At 25.2% G+C, this 27006-nt stretch overlaps 2 protein-coding genes across 13 annotated transcripts; one reads left to right on the top strand and one right to left on the bottom strand.

Annotated features, from left to right (window-relative positions):
• Window positions 1-2892: 2892 nt before the first annotated feature.
• On the bottom strand, window positions 2893-4321 carry Dcps (Decapping enzyme, scavenger). Its single transcript, XM_017904044.1, has 4 exons — window positions 3936-4321; window positions 3718-3863; window positions 3217-3553; window positions 2893-3071 (listed from the first exon to the last, which is right to left on the bottom strand). Exons 1-4 carry the CDS (start codon window positions 4300-4302, stop codon window positions 2893-2895), a joined length of 1029 nt encoding a protein of 342 aa, XP_017759533.1. The 5' UTR covers window positions 4303-4321.
• Window positions 4322-4679: 358 nt separating this feature from the next.
• UGP (UDP-glucose pyrophosphorylase) lies at window positions 4680-25734 on the top strand. Of its 12 annotated transcripts, none has more exons than XM_017904107.1 (11): window positions 4680-4837; window positions 23044-23293; window positions 23368-23576; window positions 23723-23905; window positions 24027-24232; window positions 24338-24413; window positions 24505-24651; window positions 24745-24883; window positions 24948-25085; window positions 25232-25398; window positions 25479-25734. In XM_017904107.1, the coding sequence occupies exons 2-11, from the start codon at window positions 23230-23232 to the stop codon at window positions 25689-25691; spliced, it is 1542 nt and encodes a 513-aa protein (XP_017759596.1). In that variant the 5' UTR covers window positions 4680-4837; window positions 23044-23229; the 3' UTR covers window positions 25692-25734. The 12 variants fall into 12 exon arrangements, with proteins under 12 accessions (XP_017759596.1, XP_017759602.1, XP_017759599.1 ...); XM_017904110.1 differs by lacking the exon at window positions 4680-4837 and adding an exon at window positions 9267-9406 and having other exon boundaries at window positions 23122-23293; XM_017904106.1 differs by lacking the exon at window positions 4680-4837 and adding an exon at window positions 9267-9550 and having other exon boundaries at window positions 23122-23293.
• The last annotated feature ends 1272 nt before the right edge of the window (window positions 25735-27006 follow it).

Raw genomic sequence — 27006 nt, 5'->3', positions numbered from 1 at the left:
TCTCTCTCTCTCTCTCTCTCTCTCTCTCTCTCTCTCTCTCTCTCTCTCTCTCTCTTTCTTCCTCCCACTTTCTTCTTTCAATGTGGAAAGGGTACATATAGCTTTTAGCCGAAAGTACACGTCGTTTCCCAGGAATATTATTGTAAAAAGAGTGATAAGGTTACTTTTTCGACTGAGTTTTTAAATACTTCCATATCGTCATAGTTTTTAGGTCATTTAAAAGAAAATTCATACTTCAAGTGTTTCTTTATATTCAAAAATTCTATGATGAAAGATATTACTTAAAATTTTATTTATTTCATTTCGAGTCATTAGTCATTCATTATAATATTTTGCATTATACTGCACGATGATAGAACGTCGATTACGATGTAGTGGGACAATTTTATTCTTTTAATTGCAGCACAGTGAATTACAATTTGAAGATTCGTGCATATTTAAAAACTCAAATGTTTCATAATATTTTCGTACGTAATAAATATGATATTTTAGTATGCATAAAAAGTACTATCCCAATCTTGTTACATTTTTTGTAAATAATTCTACACTTTCCTTTTCGCTATAAGGTTTAAAAGAAAAGAAAAATGGAAAAAAATAGGTACTTCTTGGTATTGGTACTTAATGACTTTTCATTGTGTACTGTGTACCGCCATTTATACGATAGAAATATTTATTAAAATAAATATTGTAAAATGACACGTGTATAATTTATATATTATAATTAATATGATTAAATTGTCACGTGTACATATAAATCACTGTTATTTCGTCAATTTTCTACCTCACCTATTGTTCTATATATGATATCGGGAACAAAAAAAATTAATATAAGTGAAAAATTGTAATTGAAGATAATTAAATATTTTCAACATAATCAAAATTATCGAGACAGTAGAAATTTTCGTAAATTCTCCTAATTACAATACTTACAATACATAATTACAATACTTATTTCTTGCGCATTTGTAAAAATTAAAGAACAAATTAAAATATCTCTGAAGTTATAATTTTTTATTTATAATTTCTCATTAAAGAATTTTATATTCACTAAATTCATATAGAAAATTATGAATAAAATATGTTTATAAATATCTATAATTATTCCAGTTTCATATCATGAGTATAATTATAATTGATTTAATAGAAGCATATGTATATAATTATTTTGCGAAAATTGTTATTAAATAAAATTTTATCATAAATAATAAAATATTTGCAATACAAATAGTAAACTTTTACTAAACATATTCCAAATAAAAGTAATGATAGATACTTTTTATTTTAAAGTTTGATTAATCAAACTATGTATCATAACAATTGAAATATTATATATACAATGACACATATAAATAACACAATGAAATATTAAAAATTTTATTTAATAATTATTTTTAAATATTTACGTTGTATATGCAATAATTATATAATGTAAGTATTAATGATCAATTCTTACATAATTAATATTAATATTAAATAACAGAATTTTTTATTAATATTATTTTTATTATTTAACTTGTCTGACATACAATCATTTACATTTTATATTTATTAATGTTAATTTAAAACACTATTATATATTTGTACTTCATATTTAATTTTTAATCTTACAGAAGTGTGCATAATAATAGATATCTCCATCATAGGTTATTAAGAATATTGCTCGATTTGACACTCAAAAAATAAATGTTCTTTAAGAACTGTTTTTGAAGAAAATATTGAGAATGACTATATGATTTTTATTTGTTAGGATATATTGATACTATAAAAAAATATTTTACATATATTGTATATATCAAAAGTTGGATTATATAGAAATATCTTTTTTACTCTAATGTGGATGATTTTTTTATTAATTGATTTAGAAAAAAAATTTGTTTAATTTATAAAACATCCGTGATAAAGCATATACTACGAAAATTAAGAAACTTTCATAATTAACAAAATGAGTCTTAAGGAATATGATATTTTTCTTTCTTAATATCTAAAAACATACAAATATATCGAATTCATAGTTTTTTAGTTAAATATATCTATCTTGAACTGTAATTTTTTAATTTTATAGTAATTAATTAATAAGTATTTTTACTAGTGATATAGACATATACATGTAACAAATATATATAAATACATAACAAATATACCTATTTTATGTAATAACAATAATATTACATATGCAATTAATATTTTGTTATTTAATTAATTTAATAAATTTTGCTCCTATTGGAATGAAAAGATATTTTCCAATATAGTTTAAATATATGTTTCAAATATATTTTCAAAAAATACTTTTAAATATATTATTTGTATTCAACATACGTTATTATAAATAATATTGATTTTTATAATAAATTTTTATAACAAATGCTTCATCAATGTTATTGTCAGACACTAAATATCATTAATTAATTCATTTTTACCATATACAATAAGAATCAATTAAAAATTTATTCTCCTTTGCTCGTTAGAATTTTTTAAATAACATACGATTTATGTAAATGTAAATAACTTTCATGTAATATATAACATTTTTATTGCTCACATTTATATATTTATATACTTTCCTCTTCCTATTTGAATTTCTTAGTGCTGCTTATTTAATATGAAATTAATTCATATTGGAAAAAAAGAAACAAAATATATACACTTTCATTAATTTACTTTTACACGTTATAAAAAGCTATTTGCATTTATAATGAAGAATGAATTTTGTTCTTCAACATCCATATTAGAATATTAAACTGAATCTGTAAAAATTTGGAATCATAAAATTACAACAGTTATAAATGATAATATGTGTGTTCCATTTGTAAAATTTTAGTACATATTTGTTCTAGTACAATAAAGCATATAAAACAGTTCATTTTAGTACATAATTTTTAATTATTTTATTCCTTAATCTTCCATATCTTTAGACTTTATTTCACTTATAATTCCTTCTTTCAAAAATCTAGTATACAAAGGATCTCCTTCAGTCACAACATATGAAAGTACAGTTTTTGTATAATAATCAGACATTAACTCAATATTTTTTATAACTGTAGATAGAAGATGTGCTTTTTCCACATATATACCTATAGAAGAAAAACATTTGAAAATAATTGCTTTTAAGATACAATTTAAGTGTATAAAATTATCATATAAGTTTGAAAGGACTATTATGCTATTATAAAATAAATCTTTTATAAAAAGAAGTCATTAAATGTATTTTACACATACCTGAGGTTTCAAACATGAGATACGCAAAATGAACATGGAGGTAATAATAAGATGGTTGATAATGTAAATATATTCTTAACTGAGAAGCAGGTATGTTAAACTTTTTAGTAATTGCAGCAATGCCAGCACTTCTTATATTTCTTAAGAGAGGCAGGTGAGATGCATTTAACTCTCTTATCGATCGAATTTTTTGAAATGGAAGTGCTATTAATTTTAATGTATTTATTTGGCCATCCCATTTCAGATCGTTCACTATCATAAATCCAGTTTTTTCATTTGAATCCTCATATATAATTTTGTCTTGTTCCGCCTTATGTTCCAAAATATTAAATATCCACTAGAAAAAGGTAAAACTCAAATTTTTAATTTCTAACACTAACAATAACAATAATAATATATCAAACATTATATTAAATTGAAAATTTTGTATTAGATATGATAATAATTTTAATATTTTCTCATTATGTTATAAATTTTATTTTTTACTTTTTATAAACATACCTCTATAGAAAAGCTGCTTGATTCTATGCATGGAAGAGTAATTTTTTGATAAAGTTCATAAGTTTCATCTATAATATGAAGTTCTTTCCTTCGAAACTTTTCGATATGTTTTGCAGTTGCAGGATGTATTATCATTGCATTTATACCTTAAATAATATACAAATTTTTAGCAATCAGATAAAAAGAAAATATTTAGTTATAAATTTATTACGATTTACCATTATGTTTCTTAAGTGGAAAACATTCATAGTTTCCATAAACATCATTGCTAAAAAGTTTATGTACCACTGTATCTTTATTAAATAGTTCTTTTAAAGATTGATCATCATCCGAAAAATTCTGTTTCTCCAATACGACAACGGCCGAACTTTCATATCCTTTAAAGGTACCCTCTATACATATCTGTTTTCTCATGCAATTATTTTGCAATACTCTTTTTGTATTAAATATAGATGGGCAGAATTCTCCTTCATGTATACTGTTAGTGTTTTTAGATATATTTTCTGTTTGTATTTTAGCTTTTTTAGCTGGAGAACATTCATCCGCACTGTTATTTGAAGAAACCTCCGCCATTGTTGATGACATTCGTTCCAAACAATTTACAATATTGATTAAAAAATAATATAAATTTTAATAAAAAGTATTATAAACGAAATATTTTTAATTATATTTCTTTTTATTGAGTTACATAATTTTGTGTGCAATTTATCTGTAATACTATTTAATACTTGTTAATTAAGCAAAGTTTTTAGGTTAAGCAAATGAAAAAATAAAAATTATCTAGTTTCTGTTAGCACAATGATTGCGATGTTTAATACGTTTATCTATGTTTATATATAATTATAAAAACAATTACTTATTGTAGTTATGTGTAATTCGTACATAAAATTAATTCGTCAATAACATGTATATATAGATTGTCTGGGAATCTATAGGATCCACAGTTTGAGTACAACTGCTACATATAGATATACACGAAATCCAAACACGGTGGCTAACGTCCAAAGCAAAGACTTTATCTTTTGGTAACCTGTGCAAGATTACTAAAGACGAACGTGAAAAATCAACTACTGCGTGCACTCAGAGGTTAATAACAATGCTACAAGTAGATGACAGAAAGGTAAAGTATCTATTCGTTTCCTTCCCCCTCCATTTTATCCTTAAATATTAATTTGCGATAAATAATCATAATTTCTTTATTACAAAGCTTTTGTTATAATTTAATTGTAGTCTATAACATTTCTATACTTGGCTTTACTTGCTACATTCTTTTAAATTGTACATAACAAGTACTGTTTTTTTTATAACACTTTATTCTTTCATATATATAAGTTTATGTTTGGTGTATGTTAAGGTTATGTGTTTTTTCATGAGCATCATGAGCTATTATTATTTATTTGATATGATTATTTACATGCAATTTTTTATTATTTCATTTTCAAATTTTAAGACTATTATCATTTATTAATATTTTGTCATTTTATCATAGGTAGCAAAATAGAAATTGTTACATAAATATTTGTTTCACCGGAATCGCAAATATAAATGCAAATTATAGATGTTATATACAATATATAGCTATATTATCCTTAGAATAGAAGGTTATCTATAACTGTCACGACTGTACCGTAATAGAGTCAAAAATTGAAGCTAAATAGATTTCAACTCGAAGTGGTTCATAAATTAATCAATTAAGCTAATATAATTAATAAATTTTAATGTTTTGTATAATATTGTATATTATCGGTAATTGATAAATTTGAATATTAAACTTACATAATCTTAATAAAAAAATATATCAAAATTGTATTTTATCAATTTGTTAGTTTTTACAATATTTTTTCAAATATTTACATCGGTTTTACTTCACGTGACCAATTTGCAGTAATATTAAACAAATTTAATGAAAATTATTGTCATATTTAAATAAAACCTGTCATATATAGTTCATCTACAAAACAAAAAATTCATTTACATGTTATAATGTATTATTAGAACTTAAATATTTTTTTCATTATTATAAAAATAAATAATACGGTAATAAATTCATAATTTCTTATTACATGTATCAACAATGTGATAATTTAATTGTTTAATGTATATCAATATTGATTCTGATATTAATAACGAATCGTATGAAGTTTCGTCCTTGTTCAATATCATTCACATACGTGATATCTATATATAGTTTCATATTATATATTATATATTATTAAACTATCAATAAATAATTCAAAATTTTTAAATTAAAAAAAAAACGAAAATAAATAAAATTTTAAAAATAAAATTCTAATATATATCACGATAAAACAAGAAATACAAAATAATTTGATTTTTGTTTCTACGTATTATTAAACAGAAAATATTTCAATTTCATGTAACATACAAAATGTTTTGTTAGTCATTTTTTAATTAGTTTATGTACGTAGTAGTAAGATAAATATACAATGTGCGAAGGAAAATAAAAGGTTACCATTAAAATTAGATTCAATTAGAAAATTCATATCTTCAATATAATTTTTAATTATCCAAATAATGAAATTATTTTTATAGTTTTACTCTATATAAAATATCTCATCTCGACTACCAAGTGATAGAACAGTATTTCTCCTTGTAAGACGTTATATTATGTGGGATACGCAAGATTATGTGGGATAGTCTGTGGTTACACTTCATTAGACTGCAAAAGATGCGCGAGTTACTTTTGTAAACATAACCATAACGTATGTATTTATTTCAGCTGCTACTTTATACGCATAAATTAGAATAGCGTTTAATTTATAAACGTAAATCGTCAAATAATTAACATTGGTTTAAAATCGTCATTGAATATTTTCTACTGCTGTATATAGAGGGCGTTGCACTTAATTTCATTACTTTGAATGTTATTCGTTGTGTTGATGAAATATAAATGGAAAAGTTGATGAGATCAAAGTTTATTGAAAATAGCACTTTAAGAATAACCGATATAAATATCGCTAGCTAATTATTATCAATTATGAACTTATTATAATTTTTATTATCGATTATTATCGATTATTACCATTATTATGTATAAGTAATTAAATAATTAATATTATTTACTTTTAAAGTGATTATTTACAACAGACTTAGGTAATATAAAATCAAATATCTATTAATTTGGAAAAATCAATTTAGAAAATAGTAATTATTTGATAAACTTCAGTAAATGTACCATAAATATTAGTATTTGAAATGAGTTGCAATCAAATGTTTAAATAATATCTGTATAAATAGTATACATTATATTTGTGTGACATATTATAAATGTGTATATTATATTTATAGTCATATTTATTTGGATACATATTATTTTAATATTAAACAAAATAATAAATAATGTTTCAAAGAGAAAGAAATGTTCATCATAGAATAATAAATATATAAGTAGATTTAGTACTAAAATATTGATGAAATATTATTTTTCAGATGATATCATAAAAAAAATATTTAAAAACAGTTTCATTTATTTGATAGAATAACGTATATTTTACAAAAGGAAAAGAAGGGATACAGAGGGAAAAGAATAAGATGTATTTTAAAATTATAATTCCAAGATTTCACATGTCACACTTTATTTGTGTATATATTATACACAATATTATACATACTTGTAAATTATATAAATTTTTTAAATTGAAAGTACATGTTAGAGGATAAAGAATCTGAGTTAACGATTTCTAAAGTACAATCTGTAGGTAATTATATTTGAAAAGAATTAAATTAATTTGAAGTATTCTTTCGGAAAAAATAAATAAACTTGTGTATTTTCAAGCAGACATCTGCGACATTTTTTAATTTTAAAAACTGATAACCTTTGATTCACTTGTCATGGTTAATTTTTTTTTATAAAGCTAGAGCATTTCAAACTATTGACGTCAGAAGACGTCGAGTCAAGATTTATCTTATTGAACGATAACCTTAAATATTTCTCTTTTAACCCTTCTATTAATCGTTTTATCGAAAATGCAGATTGCATCAATCTATTTGTATGTGAATACGAAATTAAATTTTTCATGAGATAAAAATATGAGAAAATAATATAAATATAAATTTTTGAATTAAATATTCTTTATGTATAAAGAGGGATCTAAAAATGCAAAGCTGATACGCTGATTAATTACTTTTAATATTTCAAACGACGAGATATTGTATAAGTAAAAGCATGCAAACAGTAGCTCATCGATGAAGAAATATCTATCTGTTTCTTTTTCAAAGAATTTATCTTATACTATTGATATTGTCAGTTGTTTGGAATGATCATATTAAATGGAAAATTATAGAGACATTATTCAATATTTTGTAACAGAGATTATTTGTTTTATTTTGAAATATGTTTATTATTATTTCTTTTAGAAATATAATTATTTTATTATATTTTTAAAAAATATTAGAAAAGAAAAGTTTTTCTTAATAGTAGATTATTTACGCTTCCAAAAAATTTTATATATCAAAAATTTATTTATTTTCTTCATTCGCAATTCGCGATTATAATGTCATAGTAAAAGTTAAAATAAGTGTGAATATTATCACGTATCATCAATTATTTCATTATTTGTAAAATATGTGACAATAAAAAGTCTGTAGAAGTTGTAATTATCATTGAAATATAAAAATATATAATTAGAGTGTCGTTAAAATTCACAAAAATCGAATTATTCGATAATGTGTTAGAAATATAGTTTCAACAAAAGTAACACTTAGGAATTTATTAATTCTATAACCGTATATTGTATAATATATAGTTTTAAATTAATAGAACAAAAAATTCAAATTGCTACATTACTTGACAAGTTATATGTTCATATATACTTATGTAATTGGTTACGTGTTTATCATGTCGATTATCACCAACATTTCCATAAGTAAGTTTAGAGAATGCTTAATATTGGAATTTGACGATATTTTACATAATAGGTTTTTCTAAAATTAGTACCAACATAATATTATGGTTTAAATTATTCTTGTTATTACCATTGGAGTACACATTTTCATGAAACTGCGAACCTTCAACAATTTATTAATCTTAAATAATATAATTTAAATTGATAAGTGTATGTCATAATATGCATGAGAAATAAAATAAGGCAGAAAAAGGTAAAACACTTTAAAGCTCGACAGACCGTCGTTAACATAGAATTGAATCGAACTGTTCCATCGCTTGATTATTGTCGCGCTTATATCGCGTAACCAATTCTATCTATCTTCAGCATTTTGCTATCTATTGCACTTTCAAAAAACGCAATGATAGGTTAGTCGGATGAGAAGCATAGACACGATTTGATAAGTTCTAACACACTGATGCTGTTGCGTGACCTTACAAGATGTAACCGATCATGAATCGGCCGATAACAAGCCGATCATAGCGCCAGAGTTGGAAAGTCGCGTCGGTTGGCCGCATTACGATAAAAATTGTGGCCGAAGGCCAGCTTGATAATACGAAAATACATTTTATCTCTTTCTTTTTCCGTTTTTCATTCTGTCATTATACATATGTACATAATATCTAAGACACTTCATTTCATTAGAAGTGAATTTCTATAGGCAGCGTGCTTCGGAAGCATGACGCCAATTTACCAGGGTAACACATCCACAATCCACACTTGCTGAAGATACATTGACTCGCGCGCTCGTGTCGCGTTCAGTTGGTTTCGTTCTTTCGAGCATCGTAAGTTCGCCGTCGGTTAGACAGGAATTTAAACAATTGCTCGCCTGTCTGTTGAGTGACACTAGTGAGAAGTTAACGCGCGCGCTCTCGCTCGTCATACAGAGCTTTGAGAGAGGATATGAGAATTAAATACTTTAGTTGAACGTAAGTGATCGTGTACGTGGAGAAAAAAGATAGAGGTTGTCGTTTTTGCCAGAATCAAAATTCATCGGAATGTACTGGTTAGTTCATCGTTAATCCCAAACGTGACAATAAATGATATAACTTATTTCGCTTGTATTCAATGTTTCATCGAAAAGAAAAAAAGAAACAAAAAATGAATTATGACCGTGTTTGCATCCAATGAATGAAATTTGCATTACGCTTTCGTGAATCGTCTGATGAATATAATTCGTGCTTAAATATTTAAATCTTCCATTCTTTCTTATATAAACATTGAAATTTTCTACGTTCAAAAGGGTATGTATAATTATCTTCCTCGTGCTCCAATCGTATAATACGAGGTTGAAGGAAAACATTTTCAACTATTTTCGAATAATGATCGAATCATTTAAAGTTAGAATTTATTTCCCGATAAAAACAGTGAATTGCGATTCGGTTAAATGAAATTGATGTTTGTAAATGCTTTGTCATGCATACAAACTGTTATTTAATTGTAAGATGTAACAAATGCACGTCAACACAATACAATTAAGTATGGTTGGTGTTACATCACGATAGATGATATCATGAGTTTGCCATAGTGATATTATTGAAGGAGATTGGTAGAAACACACTTGTCACAAACATCTCCAACGATGATTTACTTTTTGTATTTCACAATACTTACATAAATTGCACGGTATCGTACGAAGTATAATTTTGAATTTATTATTTTATATAGGCAAAAGTTCACTTGTTATGGAACAAACTTTTTCTTATAATAACTTAATTTTGGAACTTTTAAAATTTACAAACTTCATTTTTAATATTGCAAATTTTAATATCTGTTTATTAATTCTTTGGCATACTCGCATAAGTTTAATATTACTATTATTATTTTTGTAACGTTTAGTTATTTATTATAATTGCATTTATTTATTAATATTATATAAATATTTTCCAAGTTGTTTGTATCATGAAAAATAACTCTCATTGTTCACATTTTTTTTATTAACATTCTATTTTTACATAATATGAAATAATGTTTCGAAATTAATATTTTGTGTTATTTATTTTATATTTCATTTTTTCCTACGTTTAAATATTTTTATGATTTACTTTTCAATAAGTTTTTATTTGTTCACGTGTTTTATTTGTTAAATCTATTTTTTGCGATATTATTCATTTTTTTTTTATTTCCGTAATTTTTATGAATAATAAATATTAATATTAATATTAATATCAGTAATAGTAAATATTAATTGTAAATATTACTTTAAAAATTTTGACTAATTATACACATTCGTCTAATTCGAGTTAGAATTATTTTCCTTCATTTTTAAAATCTGCAAATTTCTGTCTATAACGATATATGTGTATTTTAAATTTCTGAGAACTGATCTCACACAAGATCTTAAAACTTTTTAAATATTCAAGAATTTTCTTTTTCTTCTTTTTTAATAAAAGTAAATCTGGGTTAAAATTTAGCAATTAAAATTATTTTAAATTAGTTTATGATATAAATAATAAGCATATCACATTTACTGAAATGTGAATACTGAAACAACATTAAAATTGCTTTTCGTTTCATTGTATAAAATATATGTAATATATGGATTTTCTCGAATAATCAATTCGACATACACATACACACACGCGTATGTATATCATTCACTTCGCATGCTCATAAATTTTTCATGTAATTTCGAATTTCTGCGATTTCGTTCTTATTTAATTTTGAAATATTTTAAAATATTTTATCCAGAATAATCATATTTATTTAGTTTAATTATTTTCTTTCACGTTTGTCTTTCTATTTCTGAAAGTGAATTAAGAAAAGACGTCAGAAAAAAGCTGTCACGTATCTGCAATTTAAATTACGTGCACCAGTGACTCAAAATTTTCAGCAGGGATAAAATTCAATTAATATAAAGACCTACTATTTTTATTTTAAATTACTTACTATATCAGTATATTTAATATTTAGTTTTTGAATATATTAGGATAAAAATATATTTAATATCTTTTTTTAATATATTGGTATATAGATATAATTAACATTTAAATTAATATATCAAACCCATAAAAAGTAACTTTACTGCAGATTAAGGTCAAAAAAGTCACTTCTATTTCTAATCATTTTTTTTTTATTTATAAGATAACAAATAATTTAGAATGCTAAAGAATACACTGTGCATATATTTAAGATAGGAATAATTTAAGTTGGATATTATTTTAGAACGCAGAAGCATTTGCCCTCAGAATTGTTCTCATTTCAATTATCCTTGAATAATAATTGTTTGAGGCACTGCGCGATGCACTGCGAAGGAATCTGTATTTCTGACACAGTTGACATAACAAAATAAAAAGTTCTTTGAGAAAAATAATGAATTTTCGAAACATTTATTTAAACGAAAAATAAATAATTCTTGTTTGAATAAAAAACTGCCGTGCAATTCTATTAAGATAATTACAAACCAAAGGTGATTTGTTATTTATACGAACACTGTTTTAATTTTTTATTTGTATCAAACTCATCTCTTATAACTGATCAAAGTTTGTCAATTTGGTAAGATAGATATAGTTAACGTTAAAAAAATTGCTTTCATTTTAATTAACTTGTTTCTTTTTCTTAATTAACTTTGCTTTTATCAAATAATTAATCCTTTGTAAAATGCTTATGTAATCGCTAATATTTGTCGATATTTGCAAATATTGCAAGGACGACAAGGACTACAATTAGTATTTATCATTACCGTTATCATGTATGATTTGTCATTATTACGATAAACAAAATAGCAGTATCATTACTTTAATTATCAATATCTTTTTTGTTTTACCGTGGAAAATAAAATTTGTCGATGACTTGCTTTATCTTTTTTAAATGTTAGATTAAACGATATATCTTATCATTAAGATACATTTCATTACAATTATTTAAAAAATATTGATTTATTTTTGTTCTACCTGTAATTAAAATAGTTTCAAAAAATAAAAGTCTTATAAAATTAGTTATTTTTTATAAAAATTGAGGCGATTTTAAACGGTCAATGTTTTTTTTTTTTTTAATTTCGTTGTTCCCTATAGGTCATGAAATATACAAGGTGATTCGCTCGTTATTAGACTTAAAGACAGCAAGCGTCATTAAATGTTGCATTAGTTGGTCATGTGACTGTACTGTATAATCTGACAAAATTCGTGGCAAAAATTCAATGTATTGCTGACATTTTTTGTTTTTTCTCGGACAATACGGCTGATAGCCAATTTTTTCAAATGAAACAAGATTTTTTTAAAGGAGAAGGTTGTTCACAATTAATAATAATAAATAAATAATAATAAATATGTTTTCGCAACATATTTCAAGACCATCAAAATTGCTGAGGTTATATTTCATTTGATATCATGTTCCTTATTTGATGCACTAAAGTAAATTGAAGAGTTGATTATTCGAGAAAATATGATTTATTTTGTAATTAAATATTTTTAAAATAACATTCAAAACATTTGTATTAAACAATTCGTGTAATAATAATAATGATAATAATAATAATACTAGTAGAAAGTAATAATGACATAAATGTTTGATGCTGAAAATACTGGAAAAAAGACAAGTTACTTTGAACAAAATTCAAGTAAATAACTTCAAAAAATAATTTTAAAGTGATACAATTTGAGGAAGTTACCCTAATAGTAGGGTAAATTTGAAGAAAATTTAACGGCGCGAAAAAGACACATTGAAAATAATTATTTTAGAATGTCAATTTCATATTTAACTATCTTTTCTAATACATATATTTGATATGCTCGAAAACATTTAATATATTGAATTATTTTATTTACTGCGGTGACTGTGCCTGCATCTTGATGACTACCTTCGAAATTCGTCGTTGGGTATTTGTTAATACTAGGACTATCGAACGAGTCAAAATTACTGGCCCCAGATATTTTATTTCTGTAGTTATTGAAAACGTGTAATTACTTTTGACAAAATAAATATTTACTTTTATTCAGATAGAAATATAATTATATATACCTATTTATCTTCGTTGTATCAATTTAATTATTATTATTCGTGTATATATTTAAACATTATTGTTATTTGCATGTAGTATATACCGTAATTATTATTATTAGTATATAGTATGTATAAATATTACAAGTCGGTAGTCCTAGTGTTAAAGTCAACCTTATGTTATCCTTAACATTTAACCTATTTCTTACTTTTGTTTCGATATGAAGGAGCATTGAAAATATACTCAAACATAACGGCCACGACCCCCAGAAAGCACTTTGCGAGTCCCTTGGGGGTCGTAATCCACCTATTGGAAAACAATGGGGCAGATTCTACGTGAAAAGATAAGTCAAAATTGTATAGCAGTATTTTTTCGTATCAGACCTCATTTTCGAGAAAATTTTCTTTGAAAGTATCCTTGTTACTTAACGAATTAAAATTATATTTATACCATATAAAATATATTTATATTTTATTTATCTTCATAGTTATACAAATATATTTTTTATTATATGTACATATAAATGTGACGGTAATTATGAAAATGATTTAAATAAAAAATCTGAAAGCAATGATTTCATTACTTATTTTGTCTTGCACTCATTTATATTATAATACAGTAAAAGTATTTTCCCGAAAATTATTGAGAATTTGTAAAAATTCAATCGTTACATTGTAACTTGGTTTAATTAATTTTTTTAATTTATGATATATTTGAAGTGCGAAACTTATGGTATTTCGAAATGAAGCATATATGGCTTATTGTTAGTCCACTTTTATAATCATCTGTTATAATACATGTGTACGTTATATACTGTACATATTATGCAGTGATTCACGAAACTATTCGAACATCTAACAAATAAAATACACACGTTGAACTTAAAAAAATAATACATACTATACGTGAAGTGATATTTAAGTGTTGGGGGCGTCTGAATGAAATTATAAAAACAAAGAAAAATTATAAAAACAACGAATATGAAATTCCTGAAAAATTAAATACAATTACTGACAAAAGTTAAAAAAACGAAGTAATAATTTGAAAACTTTTGCATATTTTTTTATTTGATCCGATAGATAGATTAAAATTCCTTTATTAAAATAGCCTTTGTACAGTGTATAAAAAAAAGTTATCGTTTATTTTAATACGTATATCTCAGAAAATAAAGATTAAAGTATAGCAGTATAGTATAATTTAAAGTATAAAGTATAGCATAATTATTTATAATTTAACATATCATAAATATATTATACAGATATCTTATAATTATTTTTAATTAATGTTTAAAATAGTTCAACTAAGTACCTATTGATATAAGCTAAAAAGGAAACAATTTGAATATCTCTGTAGTAAATTTTTTAGCAAAAGCTATGTTCACATTTCTGTATTTATCTGTATTTATCCAAAAATTCTGTAGTTGTCATTTAAAAAGAGTGGGGACACAAACATTCGAATATTTTCGTGGACTTCTATATATTTTACAAAGTTAGACGTTTAATTCTAAAAACTATACATGCAGTCTTAATCGTTATGTTTAATAAATGAAGTTAGGTATAATTAATACAAAAATTGTTTACTAACAACATGGTCAAATACATTTATTTAATGAATTTAACAAGTACGTAATGAATTTCAAATCACATTTTCTCAAAATGAAGCCTGAAGTAGACAAATTTTATTCTACATATTTCTTGCACTGTTTTTCATGTAGAATTATTCCCTTAGTAGTTGTACCACTACATATATACAGTGTATCCCACGGATCGTCAGGCAGGATTTTTCAAGTACTTGCGATAACCTGACAAAAAAATGTTTCGAACAGAAGTAACTGTATTTTCTGTGTTCTTTAGAATTCCAAAAAAAAAATTTTTTTATTTTTTTCAAAAATTTTGAAGTTTAAATTCGGTTTTTCAAATAGCAATGTATATTTTGTACTTAATATTAATATAGCCCATATCTAGCCGAATTCAACGGCCTAACATACCATGATCTCGTAGGTAAAGAAATAAAAATTGCAACAAAAAATGACAATCATCATGAATAGGTGATAATAGTTTGTGTTTATTACTAAGACTTGAATATTAAGACTGTAGATGACCCTATAAAAACAAAATCAAGTGGTGACAAATCCGCGGATTATGGTGACCAAGCAATAGGTGACCTTAAGTGCCCAACGAATGTTCTCCAAATAACGTGGCCATCTGAAAAGTGCTAAGCTCAGCTATCACAAGTTCACATTTTTTCTTTGTTGTAGATTGTCGACAGTTTGTAGATAAGTTCCTAGTAATACAACGTTTACTCATGGTTCCTGATGAGAATGTAATTTCTAGTCTTAATAATAAACACAAGCTATCACCCAATCATGCTGATTGTCATTTTTTGTAGCAATTTTCATTTCTTTGCCTTGAAGATCATGCGGAGGTCATGATATGCTAGGTCGTTGAATTCGGCTAGATATGGGCTATAATAAGATTAAGTAAAAATTATACAGTGCTATTTGAAAAAACGAATTTAGCCTTCAAAACTTTGGGAAAAAATTTTACTTCTAATTTCTCTTTTTAGAATTATAAATAGAATTATATATAGAAACAGAAAATATAGTAACTTCTGTCCAAAACATTTTTTTGTTAGATTATCGCAAGTCCTTGAAAAATCCTGCCTAACGATCCGTGAGACATCTTGTACATATATATGTAATGTCCTGTATATCTGCACAAATAAATGTAATTTACTTACATAATTTTTAAAGTTGAAGTAAAATAATTAAAAATCGTTTAAAAAGATCAAAAAAAAATTCCATTTTGTTTATACAATAGGTATGCAATATCCTCATACCTTTTATTTGTCATTATATATTATCTAATATGAAACATTTTTTTATATATCGATAATGATATCTTGAGAGTGGTTAAGCACAAATGATTTTTTTTATTTTCTACAAGCTTTTATCAAACATAAATTGTTAAATATCGGTTTGTTGAATCATATCCAATAATATTCATTGCCCGATTGCATGATCTATTAATCATTTTCTATCGAAATGTTGAATGAGTTGTGGAAATATGAAGAACCGAGGAATATTTACTTTATATGCGATTGGTAAAGGCCGAAATAATAAACATCTTATTTAAAATATCGTGTGTAGCAAATTAATATTAAATTAAAAAGAAATTACGATTTTTAATTATTGCAAAGCGTATTTATCTAGAGTACCTTTCCAAAATGTATAAACATAATGTCTTTTTGCTTCTTCTTTTATTTATGCTCTTTGCATTCTGTAGAAATTAGAATTAATGCACGATCATGTAGCTTTTTTAAAAGGTATAAAAGAAACTACGAAATTTTGCATTTATTGCACTTTAACGAAAGTATGAAAAATTATTGTTCATTAAATTTCTAACTAACACTGACAGTATTGAAATTAGATTAGATTAAATTATTTGTTTCTTTATTATTAAAGATGAAAAGCTTTAATTTTTCATCATAGAATAATAAAGAAATATCAAAAATTAATATCGATAGTTTATTTATTATTATTGAAAACGAAGAACTTTGATTCTTTATTATCAAATAATACAAAAAAAATATAAAAAATTGATATTGATTATTTATTTATTATTATTAAAGTTATACAATAAATAAGGTATAATTTATTATATACAATCTCTTATCGAGTAATAAAGAAGTATTAAAAATTAATATTGATAGCTTGTTAATTACTAAAAATTGAAAGTCACGATTCTTCATTATCGATATAGTATCAAAGGGATTAATTCTTTATTATCGAATATTATCAAAAATCAATATTGTTTTATCTGCTATCAATTATATCGTAACATTGTTTATTTTACAATAGATATTTGAGCTAATTCAGCTGACAATGGTAAAAGGAACGAAGTATGAGTATAATACTTCTTGTAATAACCGAAATTATAAATAATTATTTCAAAATAAATGAGAGTTAGCAATTTATTAAATATTTCTTTAAAATTCTAACGCGATATATTTAAGTTATTCCAAGTTGCATAAAGTAAAACGGTAATAATAATGGGAATTACGAATTCAATAAAAATTTCCAGGAAATATAAGCATAAGTTCAACGCAAATATTATTACAAGAAGAATAGGATAATATGAATTAACATAATAATAAAAAGATGTCGTCGTGTATTAGGCTCATCTAGCACTGTAAGAGAGTTTTCGTTAGACAATATACTGTATTCGAGAAAAGAAGACACAGCGTGTTTACATCCTCATGGCTAATTAACTCTTCCGACACTCCGATGATTTTCGTCACCGTTTTCGGCCAATAGCGGTCACTGCCTGTGATCAAAGAAGTGTCAGCGGAATTAATCAGCGTGAGGATGTAAACACGCTGTGCCTTCTTTTCTCGAACGCACAGTACTTGCATATGGACAGACGAAAAGTTAAATCCGACCAGTGCGACAACGTAACCTAAAACAAGAGTCAACGCCGCATGCGCTGGAGCGCAAAGTATGGTGCTATTAATCCATAGGGACTTACAATTAGGGACCGATATGGCACTTAACGTGTCAAAATCCAAAAAATTATTTTTCCTATTCTGTCAAAGTGGCATATTAATTTTTATTTTCCAAATAGCGGTCATCAAATGTAATAACATCCATTTAACACACCTCTTCATATTTTGCATAGACGGTAAATTATAACGAATAATATTGTATGTAAATAAAGCTTCGGAGAATTTAAAATATACGTATTCTAAAGCAACGCATTCTGTTCTAAAAATAATTTTATGAATCGCAATCGTGTGCTCCTTAAGCTTATCATAAGTGGGAATGAATGAATTCCTTTCATTCATCTATCGTAAATAGGAACGAATGAATTTCTTTTTATAATAGACACGAATGAAAAATGTTATTGGAGAAAATAAACTGGATGTAGTGTTATATTTTAGATGCGATATAATTTCTAAAAAGAGACTTTTCAGTTAATGATAAATACTCTTTTTTGTATACATATTTCAAAATAAAATGATATTATTAGAAGCATAAATATTTGTTAGTAAGTTAATGGACAAAAGTTTGAACATTTAATAAAAGAATTTTTTAAACAAAATGTATTACGTTTGACGTTTTTTGACACGATCAAAAAGTTTCATTGGTCTGAAGTATTTTTCATTACAATTTTTCAACTATGCAAGATATAAGAAGATGTTTTAAGTAAATGTTATTAAATTTGATGGACTATCAAGCTATCTAGAAAAAAAAAAATTAATTTCATTTTGTACGAAAAACATAGGACATAGAATGTTTAGGATCTTAAGAAGTAAATTCTTAAAAATTGGATGCATATCAAATAGTTGACTGTTTTTAGTCGTTCAATTACAAAATAAAAAAAAATCATATCGATATCTGCAGTAGTTTTGTTATTTTATTATAGTATTATATATTATAATATCACATTATTGCATATTATACATTACATATTACCAAGTTACAGCACGAACGAGAAACGATATTTGAAAAATTCAAAGCCGTCGCTATAAACACTGATTTATACTAAGATATCTTTATTTAAAATAGATTATAAAATTAAAAGCACAAAATTTCTATAAAACAGTAGATACGGTATTTTATAGAACTATTCATCTGGCAACATCGGCTCGTTTCTTATCAAATAGTTCTCGCGATATATTCAAATATTGATAGAATCTAAAATTTATTTGAAACGACCGTTCAGTTTATTTCTTTTTAAGAAAACGAATCAAATTTACAATAAACGTTAAGGATTAAGGTTGGACATCCATTTACAGTAATTAATATAATATTTATTAACGTTATGTAATATTATATTATATTATATTATATAGCAAATTCCTCATTGATCATTTAGATTAGCAAATAATTGATAGATAAGGCAAGATACTTAAGTAATTCATTTAAATCTATTTTGATATATTCAATAAATAATTTGGAATGTTATCACTTTTTAATAAATTAAATCATATAAGATATTATAAAATTTACGAGCTTTTCATGATATAGATATTAATACTTTACCTACCGCCATTATTGGAGCGAGCTTACCGCAAGTTAACCGCGCTTCTTGCAACGCATTAAATTATATAGTCAATATTCAAACTATCGATATAATTATACTTTTTATTGCGATTGAATAGTTTCTTAAATTTCATTAAATATCTAAGGTTTCGATATTTATTTCATATGTGATACTTTTCGAAGTATATTCTGATGGAGATCATTCCTACTAACATCATCAGTATCTGTCGTTTCATTACTGTTATTATTATAATCTGCTATTACGATCAGTATATAAATTCTCGTCCTTCCACTTACGTGTCATTTACATATTTGAATTATTAAAATTTTTAAATTATGTCGTAAAATATTTTACGAAATATTTCACTGCACAATGCGATCTAAACTACAAATGAAAAGGACTATACATAATATGGTCGATGAAAGTTGACTACTTTTATTTTCTTGTACTTTAAATATGCGTCTCAGTTCTGCGGCAGTCGAACACGACACCGATGACATTGTAAACACGCGTTGAAGATCGTTGGCAGTAAAAAGCAATAAGTGCATACGTGACTCCCGCAGGTAAAATGTTAATGTACAGGTTGCCCCAGAAACGGTAGTACAACAGGGAAGGGGGTGATTCTACCTTCAGAAACGAATCGAAATAAAAGAATAAAATTATTTGACTCGAAGCTTTGTTATCGAGAAAATTGACTTTGAATATCCACCAAGTACGCTGGTATACTAAATGGTCTCATCCACCTTAGTCAAAGTTAAGTGCACGCGTACTTGGTGAATATTCAAAGTCGATTTTCTCGAATCGACGATACTTCGAATGAAAAAATTTTATTCTCTTCGATTCGTTTCTGCATGCAGAATCAACCCCTTCTCAGTTGTACTACCGTTGCTAGCACACAGATTTCTTTTTGAAAATTTAATATATACCGATTTTAAAAATCAGTGAAAATTATAGAATTATAGTTTATACAAAGAGAAAAAATATAAATCAAAGTTTTAAATTAACCCTCCGTCGGTTATAGGATCTGTTAATATCATAACTCGTTAAATAAGTCTTCATCATTTTACTTTATATTTATGCTGCAAATAAATGTAAAAATTCAGTTTCTTTATTACATTACATTTTTATATTTTTTGATATCGTTCTATATCCAAATGTCCAGAAAATAAAGTTATTTAATTTTATTCAACTTTCTGCTTTGAAATATTCAAATTACGTTACCAATAAAAATCAAGTTATCATATATAAATGATTAAAATATTTGAAAGATATTCTAATTTTAAATTTTTTGAAACTTGATTAAAGATGTCGATCATGTTGTCTAAGATTAAAAATTATTTTATAACGATTATTATAATTTACATGTACCAACTATATTCATAATATAATTTATACTTATGATAAAAGTTCGCGTTTATTAAGAAAATATGTATTTTAATTACAGTAACTGATCACTCGTTAAGTATTACAGATATTTAAAATTACTAATGTAATAAATATGATATAAATTCTTGCAATAAGGTGTCATCTAAAATTAACCTTATAAATGCAGATTTCACAACTTACCTTGCATATTATGTTTGAATGTTTTTATCTATCATAAATATAATTGAAAATTAGAATTTTTAATATTTAAATATTCTTACGTTTATTATTGTATTAATAATTGTTTAATTGTAATATTTACTAAAGGTTTTAAATACTGAAGTAAAAATGACAGGAAAACACAAATGAATAACTGGAAATTAATATTGTATAATCGAATATTGCAGTATAATTTTTAAATTTTAAGTTTCAAAATTGATATAAGCATTAGGTAAAAATTTATAAGATAATAAGTTCGAATTAAGAAACATAAATATATATTGTCCAAATAAAATCAAATTAAACGAAATCCTTTCAAATAAAAATAATTATTAAAATTTCAACTTTTTTCAAACGTTTGTATATTCTGTGGAAGAATACAAAAAGAATATCTGCAGAATTTTAAAATAAAGTTTGAAAAATTGCTGTAGGATATGCTACACTGAAATATTTAACTATGATATAAACAACATGTAATATAGGATGTACTATAATATATTATTATATATATTGTGTATGTTATATACATTATATATGTATATATATGATATAATAAAATATATATTAGTAATAATATTATAATAATGATATAATGTATTATTCATTATTATAGTAATAATATATTATTATATAATAATAATCAGTATATACTATGTAATACTGATGAAATAATTTAGTATTTAGTACAATAATTGTTATAACATATTATATAAAAATTTTATAATACGGACAATTCAGTTAAATTCATAACATTCTAATCTCCTTTCATATCCCACTTATTTGAGTCCAGATCGTGAGTCTGCAAATATTTATTCAATGTGTTTTACCCATTAGTAATTTTTACGGAGTATCGGAACGAGTAAGAGGAAAATACCATTATCTCGCTCGTGTTAATTTTATTTACAGAAATTGTCTAATTTTAATATTGTTTATGTATTTTACATATTCTGTGACGTTCAATATTTAAAAACTTCACGTAGTCACTATTCTTCATTTCAGAAACTCTGTAGCCATAAAAATCAACAATTATACACGTTCCGGAAGTTATACGTTTAAGACTATGATTATCGTAATCTCGATATAAAAAAAAAATATATTTTTATTGATACAGAGAGAAAAAAGATTGTAATATTTACATTTTCAGCTGGAAAAATTTCGTTCGATTCAATTTTTTGTCTTGAAGTTATGCAATTCTTATTCGAACTAATTTTCCTCCAGAGATAGTGATAGTCTAGCTAGAATAGTTACATAATTTAATTCTTGAATGATTTATACCTGCATACTGATAATACTTTTGGAAGAAGTAGCTTATGACAATAATCGTATAAAATCCACGATACGCTTCATTTTCATCTCTTTTATGGCATCGCATGACAGAAAATAAGAGAAATTTAAATTTTGGAAATTAATTTCCTTATTTGTAAACGTATATTTTACATTGAGAATTACTGATAACATTCCCACTTAATTCTGTCCTTGCGACATAGTATTGTAATTTTGGCGCAAGACACGTAATTCATACAATTCGTAAAAAAGAATTGTATGAAATATTTTGAAAAAAATCGCTTAACTGATAGAAATGAAACTTTTTATACGAATATGTAATAAAACGGGAGAAACGATATAATTGCTTTTAGCAATTTAGAACGCAAATTCAATTAATATCAATATGCTTTATATTCCGTATGAATATACATGCAGATACAGATGTATATATACAGATGTATGAAGAATATGATTGTCATATTGATTCGTTTTTATATAAAGGAACGACGATCAGAAAACAAAACAATATATCATTCAGAATTTAGAAATACGGATCGATTCAAACAAATTTGGATTCTTTTTGATTAAGGATAATTTAACACACACCAGGGATATAGTATCTTCTTTCTCCATACGACTGCTTAACGATTTGCTCCTTTTAAACAAGTTCCTTCAATAACGGTCTCCAGTGAAATCAAAAGAATACGAAAGAAAAAGAAAAAAAAAAGGAAAATTACAAAATAAAGCAAAAGAAACATAAAACCGTCCATACGTCATGCATGATCTCACAAAATTGGATGGTAGCGATGGCGGACACCAGCTGTTTATGAAGAGAAAAGGTATTTATCACTCTGTTTTTTACTATCCTTGTGAATAAATCCGTAGGCACGCGGTCATCAACGCAGTCCCTCAGATACACAGGCATTCCGCGAAAGAACTAAGAGAGATGCCCTGAACGAGCTCCAGCATGAATTAGAGAAACTTGAAGAAACTGCGACAGGAGAAGATAGGGAGGAGATTCATCGGCAATTCGAAGGCTTTACTCATCTCTTCAAACGATTCCTCCAAGAGGAAGGACCCTCATTAGAATGGGATCGTATGCAAAAGTTGCCCGACGATGCGGTAAATATCATAATTGAATCTTTTTATCGTTATAATTGCAATAATTATAAATTTTTTATGTAAATTTTTCCAAATTGGTTATTCCACCGAAAAGTTTATCTTTATTTAGTTAAATGATATATATAATATTGACCTTTTCTTTTCAGGTAAGAGATTACAATTCCTTACCAACTCCGGAAGACGAAGAAGTAAAAGCACTCTTAAACAAATTAATTGTTATAAAACTGAATGGTGGTTTGGGAACTAGTATGGGCTGCCATGGTCCAAAATCTGTAATAGCAGTGCGCAATGGGCTTACATTCCTTGATCTGACTGTACAACAAATTGAGGTAATTATAATATTATAGGATGGATAATTATAATAGTATAATTTAAAATAATATGAGAATGTCTAAAGGGTGAAGGAAAGAAAATTCATCTCATTATTTCTTATTTTCTTTTTATAAACAGTATTTAAACAAAACTTACAATGCGAATGTTCCGCTTATTTTGATGAATTCTTTCAACACGGATGATGATACGCAACGAATTATCAGGAAATATAAAGGAATAGATGTTAATATTCAAACATTTAATCAAAGTTGCTATCCTCGTATAAATAGAGACTCTTTACTTCCAATTGCAAAACACAGTGATATTGCGGATGATATTGAAGCGTAAGATTATTATCAAATAAATTTTGTATTATTAATTATTTTGATTAAATGATTGTTAAATATTAAATATTTATATATGTAAATACTTCTGAATATCATTTATAGATGGTATCCTCCTGGTCACGGAGATTTTTACGAAAGTTTTCGAAATTCAGATTTATTAAAAAAATTTATAAAAGAGGTACGTTTCAATTTTTGCAATTTTTGCAATTTTTTGTACCAAAATTTATATTATGTATTATTTACTTACAATTACTATTCTTTTCATATAGGGGCGTGAATATTGTTTTATCTCAAACATTGATAATTTAGGTGCCACTGTGGATTTCAAAATCTTGAAATTATTATTAGACAAACGCGAAGCTTCGCCTCTTGAATTTGTTATGGAAGTGACTGATAAAACACGAGCCGATGTTAAGGTATTCAACTTTTGTCTTACAAATTGGAATATTTAAATATTTGTTAATTAATAAATATTTACTACTTAAAAATATTATTAAATATTTGTTTAGGGTGGAACATTAATTAAGTATGAAGATAAATTACGCTTACTTGAAATCGCACAAGTTCCAAAAGACCATGTAGATGATTTCAAATCTGTAAAAACGTTCAAATTTTTCAATACAAATAACTTGTGGATAAAACTCAGTGGTATTTATCCTTCTCCTTCAATTATATGATTTATAATTGTAACATCTTTTCTTTGTATTTTTAGCTATTGAAAGGGTACTTGAAAAGAATTCTTTGAACATGGAAATTATTGTCAATAATAAAACTTTCTCAAATGGTTTAAATATCATTCAGTTAGAAACAGCTGTAGGTGCTGCTATGAAATCATTTGAAGGAAGTATTGGTAAGGAACCAACATTTTGTTTTTCTCCATCATTTACATTTTCTGTAAAATTTTATATTATTACCTTGTAGCTAATATAACGATATTACTTTATAATTAATGGTAGTATAAAGTTATAATAAATATATATATGAATCTGTAAATAGGTATAAATGTTCCACGCAGTAGATTCTTACCAGTGAAAAAGACTTCTGATTTAATGCTTGTTATGAGTAATTTATACACTCTTCGCAATGGCTCATTGGTAATGAGTCCTCAACGAATGTTTCCTACAACACCTCTTATAAAACTAGGTGACAATCATTTTGCAAAGGTTATTATTCCTTTTATCATTTTCACGAATATTTTATATCTGAAATTAATTCTATAACTAATGTAAAATTTTTTTTGTAGGTCAAAGAATTTCTTACTAGATTTCCAGCTATACCAGATCTTTTGGAATTAGATCACCTTACAGTGTCTGGTGATGTTACTTTTGGAAAAGGTGTAACTCTCAAGGGAACTGTTATAATTATTGCAAATCATGGAGAACGTATTGATCTTCCATCAGGCACAATTTTAGAAAATAAAATAGTCTCTGGCAATTTACGTATTTTGAATCACTAAGTGATGTATAAAAGAAATGTTTATCTGTTGTGCAACATAAAAATCGAGAAGAAATGCATATAGTGTACATTCATTTAATATTACAGATGAAATATATTTTCAATTGAAATATGTAAAAATTTATAAGTTGAAAATAAATAGATGCTGTTTCAAAAACAGTAATAAAAAAATTACAAAATTATAAATATTATTTTATTTTTACTTTATGTACGTTCTTCTTGCATGAAGACTTATATCATTTTTTATTTCTAATTTTCCTCTGTTTCAAATATTTATATTATTAAATTTCTAGGATAAATCATTGATGAATATTTTGTATTGATCATCCCATAATGCATGCTCCATAATTACAAAATATTTCCATACCACAACTTACACTATTATAAAATGTGTTTTGTAAATTTATTTTTTATTGTTCTCACATAAATTGCACATAGTACTTTTGATTATATTTTTTTAAATACGCTTTTCATAAGTTAAATAACATTTTCTTGTCAAATATTTCAATTTGAAAATGCTATATACTATTCATTTTTGCAAATTATATAAATTTAATACATATTTGTTTGTAATTTGATCATTAAATATTGGGAACATATTTCATATATGTTATTGACATGCAATATTCTGCTCACATCAAGATTTTACAAGTATATTCATTAAAATAACAGTAAAATATAAGAATAAAATATAGTGTTTTGAATAAAATATTAACATAGTTTTTTATGAACTTTATATATTTATATTAATAATATATAATATCTAAAAATATAGAAAATTAAAATTAATAGGTAACATACTACTTTAGGAATATAAAAAAATGGAATAGGTATTAAGAAGAGGAAGGAAAAAGGAAATGCACCAGAAACAGATGAACACTTGATGAGAGGGATTAATGGGGAGGTAAAGATAGAAGACATAGTAAGTGGTAGGAAAGATGAAAAAATAGAAAGATGGCTAGAGATGGTAAATAAAAAAAGAGAATTAGTAAAGAATAGCAGACAATAAAAATGAACCAAAGAGTAAAGTAAAAAATTTAGAATTAAGTAGAAAATAAGTATGACACAATGATTGAATGAAAGAATTGGATGAGTGAGATAAGAAGGTATTATAAACCAAGTCCACATTTCTTGGCTGTAATGCCAAAATAAAGATTATTATATATTAGTTAGTTAATTAGGTAACATGTTACTTTATAATTAATTTCTGCTGTCTAATATATGTGTTATTAAAAGATGTATAAATACATTAATTTTACTATTATGTAGATTTACTTATAAATATTATTAGTTTCTTTTAAGAGCAAAAGAATAAT

The sequence above is a fragment of the Eufriesea mexicana genome, unplaced genomic scaffold (genome assembly GCF_001483705.2).
Source record: "Eufriesea mexicana isolate 0111107269 unplaced genomic scaffold, ASM148370v2 scaffold2646, whole genome shotgun sequence".
Taxonomy (NCBI): Eukaryota; Metazoa; Arthropoda; class Insecta; order Hymenoptera; family Apidae; genus Eufriesea; species Eufriesea mexicana.
Note: the sequence above shows the minus strand (reverse complement) of the source record. Positions and strands in the feature narration are given on the sequence as shown.